The following is a 20,488-nucleotide window of genomic DNA, read 5'->3' as shown; positions in this document are numbered from 1 at the left end:
CTCAAATCCAAAACTTCTCTCATGTTCGCAACATCGCGGTGGCTGAATGGATGATCCTACAGACATGATTCCTGCACCATTAAATTCATGAAAGACTTCTGAATCTGATTGTGAACAAATCTTTTTCAATGTCACCTCTGGGTCCTCGAGGAATGACATTTTCTCAACCATGCGCACTCCATAAGAACTGCTGGTTCACTGTCATGGCTGCTGTGCAGCTGGTCTCCATAGCAACAGACACACCTGTTGTGCTGCTGCTGCTTGATGAGTCTGGACTTTTCCATTCAGACTGGAGCTCTGTTGATCCTCTGTTACTCTGATACTGACTCTGCTGTTTCTTCAACTTTCTTAAAGTTTTTCCAACTTTTTGCAACGTTTTCAAACTTTTTCAACCTTTTCCAACTTTTTGCAACGTTTTCAAACTTTTTCAACCTTTTTCAACTTTTTGCAGCATTTTTCAACTTTTTCAACGATTTTCAACTTTTTGCAGCGTTTTCAAACTTTTTCAACTTTTTTCAAGTTTTTGCAGCGTTTTTCAACTTTTTCAACGATTTTCAACTTTTTGCAGCGTTTTTCAACTTTTTCAACGATTTTCAACTTTTTGCAGCGTTTTCAAACTTTTTCAACTTTTTTCAAGTTTTTGCAGCGTTTTCAACCTTTCTCAACTTTTCTCAACTTTTTACAGTGTTTTCCAACTTTTTCAACGATTTTCAACTTTTTGCAGCGTTTTCAAGCTTTTTCAACTTTTTTCAAGTTTTTACAGCGTTTTTCAACTTTTTCAACGATTTTCAACTTTTTGCAGCGTTTTCAAACTTTTTCAACTTTTTTCAAGTTTTTGCAGCGTTTTTCAACTTTTTCAACGATTTTCAACTTTTTGCAGTGTTTTCAAACTTTTTCAACTTTTTTCAAGTTTTTGCAGCGTTTTTGAACTTTTTCAACGATTTTCAACTTTTTGCAGCGTTTTCAAACTTTCTCAACTTTTCTCAACTTTTTACAGTGTTTTCCAACTTTTTCAACCTTTTTCAACCTTTTTCAACTTTTTAGAGTGTTTTCAACCTTTTTTAAAACTTTTTCAACTTTTTGCAGTATTTTAAAACTTTTTCAACCTTTTTCAACTTTTGCAGTCTTTTCAACCTTTTTCAACTTTCTACAGCGTTTTCACCTTTTTCAAGGTTTTTCAACTTTTTCCAGTGTTTTCAAAGGTTTTCAACCTTTATCAACCTTTTTCAGCTCTTTGCAGTGTTTTCAAGCTTTGTCAAAATTTGTCAACTTCCTTTTCAACCTTTCTTCTTGAACTTCTTCTGCATTACAGTTTAGCATTTTCAGTTCAGCATTCACACTTGCAGTTTCTTCAGGAACTGCAAATTTTTCTAGTTATTATTATTATTATTCTGACTTCTTCCGCCGTTTTTTGACACGCTTCTACTCCTTCAAATCTTGTCCGATTTGAACCATTCATATATCAAATTGTGCAGCTTTTTAAGGACATTCTGGCAATGTTCTAACTTTTTAATATCTTTTCAACTTTTTGAAATATTTCAACTTATGTGCAACTTTTTGCCCCATGTTAACGGATGGAGATTTTTTCAAACTTTGGAACCTTATAACTTCTTCAAATCTTAACCGATTTTAACCATTCAACTTTTAAAATATTCAACTTTTTAAACCCTTTCTTCAACCTTTTTCAACTTTTTCAACTTTCTTCAACTTTTTGAAATATTTCAACTTTTTAAAATTATTTTTAACATTGAAGTCAATGGGAAAACCCTTCAACTGACCTTTCAACTCCTTCAACTTTGACCCCTTACAACTTTGTCATACTTTAACGTAGACACGTCATTTTACTTGCAAAATGTAGGCATTTTTGTCCTCTATTCAGGTATGTTATATCATGTCCAGATCTTTTACCAAATTCAAACTGTGAGCCTTCAAGTACAGAGAGCATTTCAGCCGTTTTTGGAGTTTACAATGGGTGTGTATTGGAAAAGCTAGAGTGGGAGAAAGGAATTTAGAGTGCGGGAGGCTCTGGATTTAAACCAAAAAAATAATTCTTTTCTCGTCCCCCTGGCCACATTTCTGGCTCAATCTACACAATTACCTCTCTAAACGTAGCCACTTTTCTTGTGACCCGTACAATTGAGTCATTTTCTCTCTATCTCAAACGGTTCTCTCTCCAGCTGCATTTCTGTGAGGAGAGCGCAGGATTTTCTCCCATCCGCTCCAATGCATTTTGGAGAGAGATTTTCTCACTCAAATCCAAAACTTCTCTCATGTTCGCAACATCGCGGTGGCTGAATGGATGATCCTACAGACATGATTCCTGCACCATTAAATTCATGAAAGACTTCTGAATCTGATTGTGAACAAATCTTTTTCAATGTCACCTCTGGGTCCTCGAGGAATGACATTTTCTCAACCATGCGCACTCCATAAGAACTGCTGGTTCACTGTCATGGCTGCTGTGCAGCTGGTCTCCATTGCAACAGACACACCTGTTGTGCTGCTGCTGCTTGATGAGTCTGGACTTTTCCATTCAGACTGGAGCTCCATTGATCCTCTGTTACTCTGACACTGACTCTGCTGTTTCTTCAACTTTCTTAAAGTTTTTCCAACTTTTTACAACGTTTTCAAACTTTTTCAACCTTTTTCAACTTTTTGCAGCATTTCTCAACTATTTCAACGATTTTCAACTTTCTGCAGCGTTTTCAAACTTTTTCAACTTTTTTCAACTTTTTGCAGCATTTTCAGACTTTTTCAACTTTTTTCAAGGTTTTGCAGTGTTTTTCAACTTTTTCAACAATTTCCAACTTTTTACAACGTTTTCAAACTTTTTCAACCTTTTTCAACTTTTTGCAACGTTTTCAAACTTTTTCAACCTTTTTCAACTTTTTGCAGCATTTTTCAACTTTTTCAACGATTTTCAACTTTTTGCAGCGTTTTCAAACTTTTTCAACTTTTTTCAAGTTTTTGCAGCGTTTTCAACCTTTCTCAACTTTTCTCAACTTTTTACAGTGTTTTCCAACTTTTTCAATGATTTTCAACTTTTTGCAGCGTTTTTGAACTTTTTCAACGATTTTCAACTTTTTGTAGTGTTTTCAAACTTTTTCAACAATTTTCAACTTTTTGCAGCGTTTTCAAACTTTTTCAACTTTTTACAAGTTTTTGCAGCGTTTTTCAACTTTTTCAAGTTTTTTCAAGTTTTTGCAGCGTTTTTGAACTTTTTCAACGATTTTCAACTTTTTGTAGTGTTTTCAAACTTTTTCAACAATTTTCAACTTTTTGCAGCGTTTTCAAACTTTTACAACTTTTTTCAAGTTTTTACAGCGTTTTTCAACTTTTTCAACTATTTTCAACTTTTTGCAGCGTTTTCAAGGTTTTTCAACTTTTTTCAAGTTTTTGCAGCGTTTTTGAACTTTTTCAACGATTTTCAACTGTTTACAGTGTTTTCCAACTTTTTCAACCCTTTTCAACTTTGTGCAGTGTTTTTCAACTTTTTCAATGATTTTCAACTTTTTGCAATGTTTTCAACCTTTTTCAACTTTTTGCAGCGTTTTTCAACTTGTTCAACGATTTTCAACTTTTTGCAGTGTTTGCAATCTTTTCCAGTGTTTTTCAACTTTTTGCAGCGTTTTCAACCTTTTTCAACTGTTTTCAACTTTTTGCAGTGTTTTCAACCTTTCTCAACTGTTTTCAACTTGTTGCAGCGTTCTCAACCGTTCTCAACTTTTTTCAACTTTTTACAGTGTTTTCCAACTTTTTCCAACTTTTTCAACTTTTTGCAGTGTTTTTAAACTTTTTTAAAACTTTTTTAACTTTTTGCAGTGTTTTAAAACTTTTTCAACTTTTTACAGTTTTTTAAAACTTTTTCAACTTTCTGCAGTGTTTTCAACCTTTGTCAACATTTCTCAACTTTTTGCAGTGTTTTCAACCTTTTTACAACTTTTTGCAGTGTTTTCAAACTTTTTCAACCTTTTTCAACTTTTTTCAACCCTTTTCAACTTTTTGCAGTGTTTTCAATCATTTTCAACTTTTTGCAGTGTTTTTCTACCTTTTTCTACTTTATTTCAGGGTTTTTCACCTTTTCTGATTCAGTTTTTCTGCATTACAGTTCAGCATTTTCAGCTCAGCATTCACACTTGCAGTTTCTTCAGGAACTGCAAATTTTTCTAGTTGATTTAAAATCTGTTGTCTCTGTAGAAACTGATCCGATATGACACGATGTACACCAAAGGCAGAACACGTCAAGTCTCGTAGCCGCTGCAGTATGTATTCCGCGCTTCTTCGACTGTCGTTCCCTGTAGATTCTGCCGACGCATTTGATTCCACCAATTAGTGGCAGCGTCCCGTCGAGGTTCTTCTGGAAGCCCGGCGGATACGTATCGTCAGCGTTTGAAGATTAGTACAGTCTTCCTTGCGACACGTTGATACTTCTATAGATTTTCCCAACAGGCAGCGAACGGCGGACGCATCGTCATTCATCCCCCGTCGTCCGCCGACACACGCCCAGCACCCACACATTATTCCCAGCCCGGGTGGGCCTGTGCATACAGAGAGGGACGGGGGAGTCGGGGGCACCGCGGACTCCAAGATCCCCGTCTGCCGAGCCATATTGCGCTCGTCTCTCCAGCTCATCCTCTCCCGACATCAGATGGCCGTGTCATTTTGTATTTCTTTCCCGTCCCGTGATGAATGAGGTGTCAGGCGCAAGATGTTTTCTGGAAGTCTCCATCCAGGACCGCTGGAGCTCAGGTCCTCAATCCGGCAGCGGCAGAAATGACTCTGTCAATCATCCGCACTTCACACGACACGCGGTTTTTAATTGTCTTTCCATTTTTTTTTTTGCGTTTTCGTCGAGGCACAAATCGAAAAACCAGGCATGGATGGAGAAGCGACGAGTTCTGGACTCTTCTAGACAAGAAACAAGATTCTGTCTTCTTCCCTCTTTGTGTTTTTTTTTTCCAGGGACTGCTGATAAGTGCCATTTATTGAATGCTTATGTGGGAAAAACAAAGAAGTTACGGGCTGTTTGCGAACATAAGGTTAGTTTGTGGAGAGTGCACTCCCTCCCGGTGAAAGCGGCATGTGGCCCGGCGGCCCGGCGCTCCTTTCATCTTCTCAGATCATTCAGACGTGTCTTTTACAAGGTCTTTATCCGCTTCGTGGTGTTCTTTAGTGGCAAATGAGGGGGAGAAAAAAGAAGCGCACCTCACAATGTGAATGGCTACTTTGATGTTTTGGAGCCCGGAAAGGTTCCCTGAGACAGACGTGGCACCGCAGCGGTGATCTCCTTTTATTCCATGTTGACTTTGAGTGGAGAAAAAAAAATTAAAGACAGAAGCATATGTTCCTGTGTTTTCCTCTCTGTTTGGCAAACTTTGTTGGCCAAGAAGTTTGATTAATACAAGCTCAAGGTCATTTTTTACGTCACGATTCGTCCTGAAAAGCTGAATTTGTCAGTGTGATCTCGAAAAATACGACAATTCCTGGTGTTTTTTTTATTATGTGCATCACGTCAGGTTTGATGATACCGAGTGGCTCCAGCAGGCACTGCTGGAAATCCACAGTATAGTCTGACAATACACTGCAAATCTTTGGGTATCCCTTTGATATATGAAATAATCCACTTTGAAGAATGGATCGCAGCCTAATCGTCGCCATTTTTTACACAAGCAAGATTTTTATCGTGCAAAAGTCCAGTAATACTTATCTGCAAGGAGAATTATGGCCGTCGGAGTTCTAATGATACTGTACAGCGCAGCATTAATTCATCAGCATGCCTCGGCGTGCATGAAAAAAATTTGGTTGTCTCGAAATGACTAATTCACCCCCCAATTACTCCACAGTACGAGCTTTTTTCAGCCACCCACAGCTCAGGAAAACGAGGCTCTAATGGTCACTGCTCTGCATAAACAGCATGTAAATGAATGCTGCTCTCCTCACTCACTTTCCATCCTTTAATTTGAGGAGGAGAAAAAAGGAGTGATCCCATGTACCGTCAGACAGCCGTGACCTTCTCCGCGACTCAGTCTTTGATCTAATGAGCGAAATACGATGAGACGGAGCAAATTGAAGTTTCCATTCTTAATGTGAACGGAAAATAACGAGTGTTGTCCGAGATGTCAGAGTGAAAAAGTCATTTCCATAAAGCGAGGTTCTTTAAGTACTGTAATTACGTGGGTTTTGATCGCAAGTCACTCAGACGATTTGCTGGATGGGTCTATTGTACGGTTTTGGGCTTGACGTGCATGTTTGAACAGTAGCTAATTATCAGAATTGGAGAGTCGAGGCCCCCGAGGTTCTTTTCTCGAGCTGTCAGCTGTACAAATACAACCAGTGGGAGAACGTCCTCGCTTACCTCGTGTGATTCTCTTGAGCTCATCAGATTTCTCTGCACGTTATTTTCTATTGTTTTAAAAAGAATATGTACATTTTAAAGTCTTATGCACTGTCCAGAAGTAAGTGTTTTTCTGAATGGGTTTTACTTCTAACAAGAAAGAACTGTTTGGCTATGAATGTGGGGAATTCGGATAAACATAAAAAAATACTCATAAGCAGCCGGTTTCCCGTAATAATGGTCTGGATTCAGTTAAATATATTTTTTTTGTTATTGTTATTATAACACACCAAATACAGCACAGTTCTCTCAAGGCATTTTATGGAGGAAAACCAAAAACTGTACCTGGACAAGCTAAGGTGAAAATGAAAAACTGTCTTTAAATAGGAAGAAACCTGCAGAAACAGACTCAGAGGCAGAAACTGTCTTCAGGACCAGACGGAATGTTCTCCGTCATCGTCGTCTCTCCGGTTTACACCAGCTGGTGCTGACTTCCCATCCAGAGTCGCCATGGTGCCTCTACAGGCGTAATTCGTTACTACATTAAAGTTCTCAGCCTGATAATGACAGACAACCCCCACCAGGGTCCCCAGAGTCGCTCCCATTAGAGAACGCAGTAGACGTCTAAAGACGTCATTAGCGCTGACCGGTTGAAATTAGATTGACGTCGAAAGACATCAGTGGCAGTCACTGAGTTTATGATAACCTAGATGTCACTTACAGCGCTGGAAGCTTCAAGTGTGAACAGGATGAGGCTGTATTCAACCCCATTTGCATTCGCCTCCCATCTGTTCCGGGCTTGGAGTGGAATCAGATGACAGTAAACCACAAGAAGGTACAGGTACAAGTGCCCCAGGATGCGCTTTGAATGGACTGTGATTGGATCATTCAGACCTCTTCTGCAGGTACTTCGGTAAGCATTGTATACAATGAGCCAATCCTCAGACAACAATGGTCCTGTGACCCTCTTCGGGCCACTTGTCTGCCGCATGTGGATACCAGCAGTGTTCCTCCAGTGAAATAAAGTAGTCTGGCAGTGTTGCCTTGAATATTAATCTGAAAACGCACTCAGTCCAAGCAGAATGACCTTTTATCTCGGTGGTGTTATTAGGATGTTTAGCAGCACAAATAGGCCTATTACTGTCTGCGTAGGACTCATTCAGGAGCAGGAATTAACCAAACATCGTCCACAGGCTGGAAATGTTCACAGCTTTATGGAGACTTAGTGGTTTGTGACTTGAAATTACAGTCAGGCCGTCTGGGTTTATTTTGGTTTTACAATTGTTGATTCTTTAAAACTGTACAGTGAGCCTTAATATCTGTTACAAAACTTCAATGGACGCGTTGAGTAGTTTAGATTCTATTTGTCCTGCTTGTCCTCATGTGATCTATGTGGAAGTTATTCTCATTTCTCAGATTTTATGGGTTAGATCTTCAGCTAAAAAGCTGTGACGCTCACAAGGCTGTGCGTGAAGTTCCTGAAAGGGGAGCTCAGTCTGATAGCCAATTACATGTAATTGGAAGATAATCGCTGACATTGTACATGCCGCAGCTTTTGTTTTTTCTTTTTTCAGTGACAGATAAATACAGTCTGCTTTCATGTTCAAAATTCAGAAATACCAAATATCGGTTCACTTATGCAAACTTTTAATGAGGGTCCACTTTTCGTGATGTTGCTCTCAAAAGTGTAATTTGAAGAAGAAAAAAAAAAACAACTAAAAATCTCTATTTCGATTGCAGCAACAGTTCATCAGCAGGATAAAACTAACCTGTAGCATGACGGTCTAAACCGGAAGCCAGTTATCCCTGTGCTAACTTTACTGACACCTCCTGCTTCAAACTCTGAAAGTCAGAAGGATCATAAGGCCTTGTTTTTACGGTCTGTATTCATACTGAAAATCAAGCGAGGTTTTGTCCAGTATGAACAGTGAGTGGAGGGTTCGTCGGTGCGGTGAAGCCTCGTCTCTGAACCGGTGTTGACGTTTCAAGCTGTAATAAGTCCTCCGCTGCCTTTTCCTCAGCTTGCTCTCTCACCTCTCCTGGATCCAGACCAGCACTTCACGGCTGTATCCCCCCGGGGCTTTCAACGGGCCTCTGGGAGTTTACACCTCATCACAGTATCAACCTCCAGGCACTAACTAGTCCCTGCTGCAATCCCACCATCGTCATCATCATCATCATCATCATCATCATCATCATGGCAGCCTGCTTGTTATTAGCTGCAGTCCAGCGGGGATGTGGCACTCGCTCATCGCAGCTCCTCTCTTCTTTTTTTTTTTTTTCCTGTCTCCATTTTTTTTTTTTTTTCCGGTTCTTGCCAGATCAGCACGCACAGGAGCAGATACGCCTGGTTGCACGAGCTTTTTCAAACAACGCTTGTTGCCATAGTGACGCCCCCCCCCCCCCCCCCCCCCCCCCCCCCCCCCCCCCCCCTCCCATCCTTCCTTCCTCGCGTGGCAGCCGAGCAGATAATGCAGCTCCGCTCCTCTATCCAGTGTACGGCAGGCCGGTGTGAATTTTCCCCCCTACCGAATCCAAACAGTGCACGCGCTCATTACGCCACACAAACAGCGCGCCTAATGGAAACACACTGGGATCTGCTGAGAGCGGCGCTCTGACAGTGATGAGGCGCCGCCGCTGAGATGTACATCTGCTGCTGCTCCAGCTCTCCACAGGATTCGCTTTCACACACCCCCCCTTCCCTCCTTCACAGGTTTTAGTTTAGTTCTTTTGTTTTTTTCAGAATAATGCCCTCCCTGGCGGGTGTTTCAACCCCGCTGGCTATCTTGTGGACGGGTTAGTTAAGGTGTGAGAACACACAGCTCTCCCTCCACTCGCGTACAGTATCCGGCAGCGCGGCAGCTCCCTCCGGCTGCCTCAGGACCTCTGGGTAATCTCACAAGTGTGACTGTTGTGCCGTCGTTGGTATTCCGGGAACGTGCCGCAATTCCACACCCCATTCATACAGACAGATATTTCTGTTTTTATCTTGCTCACCTCCATTTCCTTCCGCCGTCACCTGACTAGCATTTACATTCCACTTGAGCCCCGCGGTGCCTCCGGGTTATCGGGTTCACCCCCAGCCTCACATCCACCACCGCAAACAAATGTCAAAATATGCAAATGGGTACTTAGACTCGTATGTCTGCACGCTCCCCCTGCAGGGTGCATGTGTCATTGTCTGTGAGCAGAACAGTGAAGGATTTATCAAGTCATGACTGCAGGATTTGCAGCAATTTAGAAACAAAGGCACCGTTCAGGATCCAGCTGAAAAGAGGACAAACAATGGTCGTCTTCAGCAATTCATTTATTTTCTTTGCCCCCCTCCCATGGAAGTGACTTGGCCGAAACCTAAAGATTCAGAAACTCGAACCGCTTTCCTACGCCTCTGTAATAAAACTTAGTTTTTCGGAATTCCAGGGTGCGTTAATAAAAAGTGAAGATCCTCATCTCGCTCTAACAATCCGTCCTCTCCCCAAACGTTGAAGGCTCCCGCTCGGTTTCTGCTACAGGTTGCAGCACACGTACCCGTGGCTTATTTCTGCGGCTCGCTCGATCCGCCTATCCCCTACGCCTCTCGCATGGCGATCGGCCCGATAGTGATACATTACGCTTTAAGAGCCGCAACAGCTCCTGCTTTAAATTCAGCTGGGGGGGGGGACTCGAGGGGCATGTCATTTTCTCTCCCGCCCCCGCAGACTCTCTCTCTCTCTCTCTCGCCCCACTGTGCGGTCTAATAATGGCAAGTGGCCTACTCACCACCCCCCTCTTACCTCCCCAAAATAACTGCCTCCCAGCGTTAAACAGCAGAGACAAAAATAGACGCGCGCTCTCAACTCCTGGAGCAAGTGTTGCCGAGTGTCAATTTTAATGGAACGGGGCGATCGTCCACACGTCCTGCGATGAGTATCTGGATGCGGTAATTGGCCGCGCAGGCTTTTTTTTTTTTTTTTGTCTTAACGCACGGAGCGAAGCCGCCTCTGCAGCGCACAAAGGGTTACTCCGAGTCAGCCGCAGTCTAAAAATAGACTGTTGCTCTGCCTGCCTCTGCACGGGCCTCCATGGATCTCCGCCCTTAAGCTCTTGCACGTGAGCTAAAAATAACCCTCCTCATGAAAACACACAGTCAGACACACACACACACACACACACACACACACACACGCACGCTGGCTACACGCTCCGCTCTCAGCCTCCTCCCCCGTGACATAACGCAATCACTGGCTGTTGGAGGGCGTGAAAAAAATTATAAAATCTATGAGAATACGACAGATTTCACATTTCGAACAACACGCACACGCTGCGGCGATCACCTAGAAACACGCCTGACGTCGTAAATACAGCTGGAGAAGCCAACTGCCAGCAATTACCCAGCGTTCTCCAAAGCATTAGCATCGCCGCCGCCGCCATCATCAGGAGTGATTGTCTGGTATTTGTCAGGAACGGTAATTCTCGAGCGGAGCAGTGAGTTTACAGAGCCGGGCATTGTGAAGGAGGACCGGCGGCCTCGCGGCGCTCGGATGAAAGCAACTACGATCGCTTTAATGTGACGACCGCGCGCTTTTGGTCCAAGGCAACGTGGCATTTAATTAGCGAGGGGGTCATCCGGCCGCGGCCGCCTCGTCCCGGAGCTGCCGTTATTACTGCCATTAAAAAGAAGGTCCGGCTTATCGCGGGACGGCAGTAATAACCAGCAGGGCGTCGAGAGTCGCGCCCGGCGGATGACCTGGTATTTAATGACACTGATTTGCTTCTAAGGTAAATCTTCTCAGACAAAAGAAAGTTTTTGACATGTGTCACCTGCAGCTCCCCCCCTCCCGCCTGCTGTCGGATTGTTTCGCTCTCTCCGGCTCGTTCTCGGCTTTTCTTCGGCAGATTCTCGCAGCGGTTGTGAAATTGCCTTCTTTGTTTGCCGTTCAAATAAAATGGCACCCGGAGCGAGTGGCAATATTTGATAGTTTTCTTCGGTTGATTCAGCGGTAGGCCAAAGGTGTCTCCACACACACACACACACACACACACACACACACACACACACTCACACGCGTACAAATCCCTTTAAAATGGAAAGATCTTCACTTTCCATTTTCCAGTTTCCAGGTGTCCTGGCTTCATGCGAGACGTTCAGATCTGGAGCTGATTGGAATCAAGTGTTCTGACTTACGGTGCATTTCTGGAACATTGCTTTGTGGGACAGAAGCTGGAAGACAGTCCTCTGAACATCAACTGGTCCGTGTTTCTTTTGTGTTTTGCTAAATTATAGAAATTTTGAGTTTGTGTGCTAAGATTACACCCTATGGGTTATCGCTTTTTGATAAGACGTGGACTGAAGGGAGTCAAGTCAATTTTATTCATATTGTGACAAATACAACACAGTCATTTCAAAAATAAACTCAGATTCAGAGGCATTTTAAATAAGCTTAATGAGCATTTTCAGTTTGATGTAGATTTGTTTTGGAAATCTGACAAGTGAGGGAGAATTTTCCTCTGATTTACATTATAATGGCTGCTGTCTCAAAACGGATCCTTTGGTGTTCTAAAAATGTCTTGTTTATGTCTTCAACAGTCCAACTCTGTGATTTATTGCTATCCTACTGTTCCTGGTATGATTTAACATACTTTAATTAGGAATAAATCAATGGAATCAATGGAGCGTGTTTCTCGGTGAAACCTTCCCACCATGTGAAGCCATTAAGGCCACGTTTACATGACGTTTTCAATGTTTTCGAGTGAAAATTTCACATTTTCTCTTGCATTTCGAGGGTCCGTTTACACGGCAGTGGCCATCAAAGCCACTGCAAACACAACTTCTAGAAAATCGTCCGACTGATGCGTGTAAACAGAGGGTAACTCATGCACACGGCGGCTGGAGAAAATAGTTTTTTTGCACATGGACATTAACAACTTCTGGGATTTGGAAGTTTTATAGTTGAGTCACCGGTAGCGATCCGGCTTCATCTTCTGTTTCTGCCATTCTTTGCAGAACACTTCAGATCCGATACTACTTTGGTTCTTTTTTCCTCTAATGATGTGTCTAACCAGGTATTCCTGCCTTCAGTTTTACCAGATACACATAAAAAATTGTCAGTTTCAAAAGTTCTCTCGTCCAAGTTTGAAAAGTTAGGACTTTTATTTATCTATTTATCTCTTTAGTTCATGGTGGTTGATTTTAAAATGTAAGGGACAAACTCGGTTATTGATCTACATGTTGGTTTTCTTTAAACCAAATGAGATATGGAAAAAAGAACATTTGTAGCAGGTACCAGCAGGACTAGATGTGAATGCATATAGATCAACTCTGATCCCTGGAAGTTGCCGTAAGCGTCTTCTTGGCTTCATCGCAAAATGTTGCTCACTTGGTAAAGACTTTGCTGATTTCCTTCTGCACAAAAAAAATAAGACCAACAGTGAAGCTCTTTTGTCCATTAACTTTCTCATAGCTGCCAATCTTGCGAAGGTCTCCTGTCTGGCTGGTCTCTGCTCAGTCCCCCAGGAGCTGAGGATAGAAGCAGCTGAAATCTTTTCTTCACCTTCACCGAGAGTTTTTGGAACTGAGCACAGGATTTAAACCCTACTTTCGTCAGTCAATATCTTAGTTCTCCAACCTTCCATTCCCCATTGGAGACGTCAGTATTATGTTCACAATGTCATGTCTATATAGTTTTAACTCTTTTTTTTTTTTGTCCAAGCTTTGAATGAAATCAAACCCAGCCGGATGAGGATTTGTTGAAGCATTGATTGCTTGCCATGACAAAGCTCCCATGCTTTGCGTTTGAAGCTAATCCCGAGCAAAGCAGATCTCTGTGATACACCTCTGCTTTGCCTCTGCTGTCACCGGGACTCAAGCTCATTGTGAGTCATCAAAATACTGAAGACGGAAAAGGAAAAAAAAATAATAAAGAAACAAAGATGATTTCTGCCTCATACCAAAGCGCCAGTTGGCCAGCACAAAGGCTTGCCAACTGACACATGCTGACAAGGCAACAGGCCCCCGTATATCTGTTTGCACGGACACGAATAGCACTGCTTTTATCTGCCGGTCTAGTTTTCGTCTGTGCATGCCTTCTCCAAGCTTTGGAGGATATTTATCCTATCTGTACAGAATCTTGTGTGAAAGTATACTTTTCTGTCCAAGGAAGAGAATTGAAGAGCGTTAGATGTTCCAGAGCGGCCCCGGCTCAGCAGGTTGTTATTAGATGTTTTATAATGGGTTAGATTAGCTCCCAGATACAGTCTAATCCCCGAAATCAATGGAAAGAGACGATGGTGGGAGTTGTGGGGATCATCACGGCAGTGGCAAACCTTGACCCCTTCTGGAAGAAAAGCTCTCAAAGGAATTTAGGAGTTGGATGTTGCCTTTGCTGCACATATAATAAATATACTGCAGTGGGCTCGACTGTTTTTATGTTTTGTGGTTCTGGCAAAAGGGAAGGGTTCATCTTCAATTTCCTGTTCATTAGGCCGAGTTTCAGCAACAACATGCATGATTATTCCTGAGAACCTTTCTCTAGATCATTAACAGACTGGGGACAGGAAATATACAAGGTGACCATGTATTTTTAAGAATGTCGAGTCACCTTGCAAATATTGAGATTTGCAATAAATGTTTTTTAAACTCAAACTAATATTTGTAAAATATATTCTCGTGTCAATCTTGTGTCAAACCTGCGATTTCGCTTCGGCTTCATGTCATTCCGGTTCACTTTTTATAAATGTCGTAATTTGTTGTCCTGGAACCTCATTCCCACCATATCAATGAATGTTGTCTGAAATCTTCGATCTGAAAAAAAACAACAACAAGCATTCCTTTCCAAGTCCCTTCCCATTTGAAGTGTAAATTTCAACGTGACCGTCTGGCCCCAGGTAATTACCTGTCCAGAGAAAGCCTGGTCCTTGGCCTCGCTGGGTTGCATCTTCCCGCATTGGGGGGAGGGACCATCCGCATTGTTGCAACGCGATATTTTTAGCCCCGGCTTTTGAAGTTGACTGAATGAAACGCAGCGCCCATTTGAAGACGGGACTTCAGTCAGCGACACACGCCTAGTGCCACTAATCTTCAAAGGCAGATGTGTTTAAGTGTGGCACAGCATGAGCAGGAGCTTTCCCTTCCCCTTTTTTTCCCCCTCCTTCGTCTTTGTTTTGAAGTCTTAATTGTTATTTAATTTGTGTCTGGCTTTGTTGGAAAGGCTGTGAAATGATAATTGCGTTGCCTTTCCTCCTCTACTTCTCTTTGATGTACGTATGAGTGTCTCTGGACTCATCCAGAGGTTTTTTTTTTTTTTCACCAATCACTTTAATTTCATTTATGATTTGAGGAATTGTGTTTCGACAGGTGAGACATCATCATAAATCACATTTGTTTCCAATTGCGGATTAATTTCCCATATATTACTGGTGTTTTATGAGTTGTTAGTGAACATGAGTGTTCATTACGACTACGGCGCTTGGAGTCCAGCTTTTGTGACCTTTGAACCTGGATTCAGTAGAAAGCTCACCTAAATCTGTCCACGGCCTTGTAGCACCGTGTGATCATTGGTCAGCATGGCTCCTCTCAAAGCGGCGATCTGGCCGGAGGCTCAGAAACAGCGTGAAGCGCCGCTTTTAAAGGAACCCCCGTATGTCGGCCGGCCTCCCGTTGAGATGGATGTCCAGGTAATTTGCAGCCAGTTTCCTCCTCAAAGTCACGTTTTGTCCCTCCTGAGCGGGGAACGGTAGCACCTAGGGCAGAGAAAATGGACTGAGTTAGTTTCTTCAGCTGGTTTTTCAGTGTGAAGAAGACCCTGAAGGTGTCTTACAGGTGGCTGTTCTCTCAGAATCTTTTCCAAGTCTGTTCTTGGCATTTTTACACTTGGCAAAAAACTCAATTTTTGTTGCTGATTTAGTATTTTTTTTTTTTTTTTTTCTAAAACAGACAGTAGAATTGGAAAACATGTTGGCTTGATATTTTGGAGACAGAACACAAGACAACATCAAGCTGGTGCAGATTTTAGCTTTTCTCTTAATACAGTGTTGCATCGAGTGTGAAATAGCTGGAAAACATTGGAGAACTTGTTGTGCAGCCTTTCGCATTGATTTCTGTCAGCAGATTGGAACGTCAGTGTTTTGATAGGAATTAATGATGCTGCATTCGTCATGACTTTATCTCCTCTGTATTAATGGAAAAAACTTTGAGCCCACCCACTGAAACATGGAGGTTGTTTTAAATTTGTACACTTAAAGAATTCATATCGTCTCCAGAGACTTGTACCTCTTTGAGTTTTATTCTGAATTGGAAGTTTTACAGGGAACATTTGGTCTGTTCCAACTATAAAGAATTGTATCATCAGCATAACAGGTGAGCACGAATGCAAGTGGAAGGACACCGCTCACGAAGGCTGTGATTGGGCCGTTCAGCTACGTCATGGGGCCTGTTAAGAAGCTCCGCGTGTGATCCAGATGATTGTGAAGTAAATGTGTGCTTTATTGGAAAAGTTGCTAAGTTCAGGAGTGAACGGCGCGGGCTTCGAATTCTGGTTTTGTGCTGTCTGCAGCGTTTTCCACACCTCCGATAATATGGGCAACACCCTGCAGAAAGCTAGCTTGTAGCTCACCACTACAGTCTGCTAGCTTGTACCCAAAGCTGAAGTTTGTAGCATCATCACCAATATTTACGTAAAATTGCTTATTTTGGTCTTTATTGGTCTTATGATTTGCATGTTCTGTCTTTTTCTAGTGGAGCATATTTGTACTTTGCTGCAATTTGACTACTGTTGGTACAGATTGTTGTTTTAAGCTCTCTTCATTGCCATTTTGCACATCCCTCTGAGTAGAAGAAGAATCTTATGGCATCTTAGAAATTTGTATTCAGCTAATGAAGGAGCGTATCGGATTTTAAGTGGGAGGTTGCCGTCAAGACAGAAAGTTTAAACTGAGAGGAAGAGGAAAAGCCGGCGCATTCAAACTTCCTTTCAAGACTGACTCATACAATAACCTTTGAATATATTGATAAACATTGGGTCTTTGTTACTCATGGTCTTTCATCATTGTTAATGTCAATGAAAACATTTCTCCACACTCTCAGCGCCATCTGTCACAATGTTTAAATGACATTGATTTTACCTCCACTGTGTTTTCTGAAAATAGTCATTAATGCAGGATGTTGACAAAATTCAGTTGGAAATATTGCAGTTCTGTTAAATTTGCCCCATTTTAATTACTCGGGCTACATTTACACATTGCTGTTGTGTTTTCATTTCAGAAAAGTTTTCCATTTTATACTATAACATCTTGAAAACAATGTTCTTACCTCCAACAAGCAACAATTTTTTTTCGTTTTCTCTGGAAAGCGTCGCGCAAAAAGGGCCTCAGATGGACGTTTTTGATAAAAGCGAACAGTACTCGCAGATTCTGTTCCTTGTTGTGACTTGCTTCTCTCTATACGTCCTGGAAAGGTCATTATGGTGGCTATTTGTCTTTCATCCATCATCACAGCGAAGTCCCTACAACACTGTGAGTCCATTGCTTCTCCACATGGGTCCACTCAGCCTCGGGGACTTGCTGACGCAAACGCTGTGTGGTGAGGCCGACGGCGGTTCAACATCCTTCTGTCCTGATCTCATTACCTCCTCTTGAATGAATGGAAGGATTGTGGGAGCCTCTTTTGCCTTCACGCAGCCTATTTTTATTTTATTTTATTTTTTTTTTTTAGAATATTCTGCTTTAAGAAATATTTGCTTGAAGAAAAATGAGACGGTCCTGATGAGAATCATTTCACCCGCAGAAGTCTCTCTGCAGATATCAGCCCGAATAATTGTGTGTCTGCCTCAGTGTAATCAGCTCTGAACTCGGCGGAGGCCTGTGCAGTCAGACGGAGAATAGATCCTATTGATAGGTCCTTCTTTGAACCGAAGGCCCGGATGCTGTGGGGGTAATTAGAGGCGGCCTGGCGGGTCATTCTAATGAGAGCAGGTGTGGTCCCTCCTCACTCCGCTACCCGCGACGCTCCCGTTCGAGTCCCGGATGTGACTCTGGATTCGACCCCGGGCAAACAAAACAGCAGCGCCTTTCATAACATAGAAGTTTGAAACACCCACAGTCGAGACAGAGTAACGCAGACTTCAGGATGTTTGTTGCGAAAATATGAATAATTTAGTGTTATCCAAACCCAAGAAAGGGGCTTTTATTGGCCGCCATCAAGCGTAAAGTGTGTGCGAGTTCTCTCCCATCCAATACCATAAACTCATAAAGACTGGCATCACATCTTCTCCTCACATTCATGTATTTTTTTTTTTTTTTTTTTGTGCGATTAAATATTCAGGCCATTTCTGAGCAAGGGATGAAATGAGTTTTACTCAACATCAGTGCTTCTCTAATAGGTTTTATGGATTTCATGAAATGGTGTTGGAGGGTTTCTTTTTTTGAAGTGCTTCATGGAGATTTGTTGTATTAGATCGTATCGTAATCTTCTTTTCATGTTGCCCAGTTTCTTTCAGTGCATAATCAGGCCGTGCAACTCTGATCTCACTGCAAATGGTGAAAAGCAATGCCAACAAACTCCAGTGGATCATGCAATACTTTTTTTTTGCTGTTTCATGCAAAACGAAATCAAAAACAGCTCCTACTTTTTTTTTTAAACTTGTTATATTTCCTAATTTACTCCAGTTTGAAGAAGATCTATGAGGCTAATCCGTTTTTCTCTGTTACATTGTTAAATGTTCTTGTCAATCAAGTGTTGAAGAATCAAACTCACAGCACATTTCAAAGAAAAGCCTCCGACTGGAATGAATATCTTCACTGGACTGAATTTGTATGAGGGACCATTCACTCGTGAGAGTTTTGTGTGAATGATCATTTGTTCAGTCAAAATCCATTCCAAGCGTAACATGGATAAAGTCACGATGAGGCTGGTAACGAATTACAAACAGTTGATGCCACATGTCAGCAGGCTTGAGATGGTTGAAAAAGAAGCTTCCTGAAAATATCCAGTAAGAAAAACAATGAGCGTTTGCAAAAGAATTCAATATAAGTTTGGATTTTATCAGCTTCAAACTTATGAAATAACTTGATTGTAGTATATTCTAATAGAAGGACTTTTTAAAAGATTCTCATCAGCAGAAGATTTTTCTCTGATTCTTAAATCCTCAACATTTATTCAGTCCCTCACTGAGAGCAGTCGCTCATTTTAAAATTAGATTGTCTGGAGATAGAAGTCACTGTTTCATAAGAAGTATTCCACAAACCAAGGCAACGCGTTTGGTTTGAACAAAACTCACACTGAAATGTACTTTTTGTGTTGTGTTGAGTTTCTTAATCATGCCATTTCGTCGTTGAAGTAGTTTTGCTAAAAAAAGGAGCTTCAGTGTTGAAGAGGTACAAAATGTTGTGATTACTGTTTTCCATATTCCATCTATATTGATAAGCAACAAACATGAATTGGGAGGCCAACTCTGCATCAGCTAGGAAAAAGTTATCTTAGAACCCGTTCATATGACGTGTTTAAGTAGAAAAATAAAACCACCCGTTGTGTTTTGGGCGTCTGTTTACATTGAAATGGTGCTTGGGGCCAGCTTTTCTGAAACACCGTTACTTCACATGCACGCTCCACACATGACTTTCAACAAATCCAAACAAGCCGTTTGACCCTTCTTGATCCAAGTTTGAAAGTTTGAACCGTCAGTTATGTAAGTGTCACTCTCAGAGTCAGGAAACTGTTAGAATTTCCTCTCGGCCGGTCAGAACGTTACGTAAGCGGCGGCATTGCCTCCCTCTGTAAGTGCTTCTCTCGTCTCCCGTTACAGGATGGCCATCCAGGTCGACAAGTTTGACTTTGAGAGTCTCCCGCAGCCGGACCAGGAAGCCGTCCGCTTCAGTAATCCCAAACAGCTGGAGGAGGAGCGGCAGCACGCCCAGGGCTGCCAGATCAACAGCAAGCTGGGCATCTGCTGGAGCATCATATCCTTTCAGTGCTCAGACAGTGGCTGAGCGGGGCGGCATGTCGCCGGCCAATTACAGGTAATCATTTCCCGCACTTTAAGACGGTCAGAGATACTTTGTCGCCGATCCGTTGAGTGGATGTGTGTTGATGTGACTCAGCTCAGCGATGACGCACATCTGGATCTTTCATCTGGAGGCCCTGCGGCCAGCGGGGAACTCGTTTGCCGGCGCTGACAGATGGGGAAGCGTATGGCGAAGCGCTCGCTACCTTGACACAGCTTACCGCGATGGCTTAGCGTGCTTTTTGGGTTTTTTTGTGTAATTATAAGGCACACTTGCTTAAAATGGTCACAGTCTGTAGACAAACTTTGCCGCCAACCCAACGGGGACCGTCTATTTCTGTTCTTTCTGCCGGACAGGACACCCCGTCCTCACAAATGAAAAATACATGGACATAGGTTCGAACACAGAGGCACTAATGTTCTGTGAGGTTGTCAACTGAGGCCCTTTTTGCTTGTTTGTGTGTGTTTGTGTCTTCCTTGTTACTTTAGCCGTTAGCTATGAAGCGTCTCTCCCGTGGAAGCAGCTCTCTGTTCGGGTTCAGGAGGCTGACACCTACCTGCCCACCAACCTGCCAGGGATTTATTGTTGTTGTCTCAGCGTTGCTCTTTCCGCTCTCCCTCCTCTCACCCTGAGCGGCCGAGGCAGATGACCGCCCACCTCGGTATTTCTGTTTTTTCCTTTCTGTCCAAGATTTCTTGCTGTTGAAAGAGAGTTTTCCTCCCTGCTGTCGCAAAGTGTAACTCAACAAATAATCACCGGGTCTTAACCTAACTCTGTAAACCGTTGTTCGGTAGGTAACACATCTAAAGATCTACCAATGGTGCCCAATTGCGAGAGGAAGACATATTATTTTCCTTCATTCTCAATGTTTATATCGGTGCTTTCTGTGGGAAAAACACGAGGGTCGACCTTCATGCAGTCGAATGGGCTTCAACAGGCTCTGTGACCAGTCTGTTACTTCCAATCCTGACTCATCTGAAAGTCCCACCTCAGACGCTTTGAGTGGTTTTATTTCCTTGAGGGAATGTACAGCAGGGCAGCAAATCAGACTGTGAATGAGGCATCTGTAGTGGAGATGCTGGCAAGGAAACCTTGAATCTTAAAGACTTCTTGAGTCGTAGACACAAATAGATAAGCTGGCAGCGGTGCAGGTATTTCTCTTACAAATCCCGCAATGTG

At 42.5% G+C, this 20,488-nt stretch overlaps 1 protein-coding gene across 3 annotated transcripts in view; it reads left to right on the top strand.

The window, feature by feature from the left end:
• The window catches only part of trappc9 (trafficking protein particle complex subunit 9), a 210,913-nt gene that overhangs the window by 122,785 nt on the left and 67,640 nt on the right, over window positions 1-20,488 (top strand). For all 3 annotated transcript variants that reach the window (XM_030120460.1, XM_030120459.1, XM_030120458.1), the window contains one exon: window positions 19,111-19,264. In XM_030120460.1, the coding sequence (XP_029976320.1) occupies window positions 19,111-19,264 (154 nt within the window). The remainder of the gene's footprint in view (window positions 1-19,110; window positions 19,265-20,488) is intronic.

The sequence above is a fragment of the Salarias fasciatus genome, chromosome 22 (genome assembly GCF_902148845.1).
Source record: "Salarias fasciatus chromosome 22, fSalaFa1.1, whole genome shotgun sequence".
NCBI classification, from domain to species: Eukaryota; Metazoa; Chordata; class Actinopteri; order Blenniiformes; family Blenniidae; genus Salarias; species Salarias fasciatus.
The sequence above is the reverse complement of the archived record's forward strand: the minus strand, read 5'-3'. Positions and strand labels throughout refer to the sequence as shown.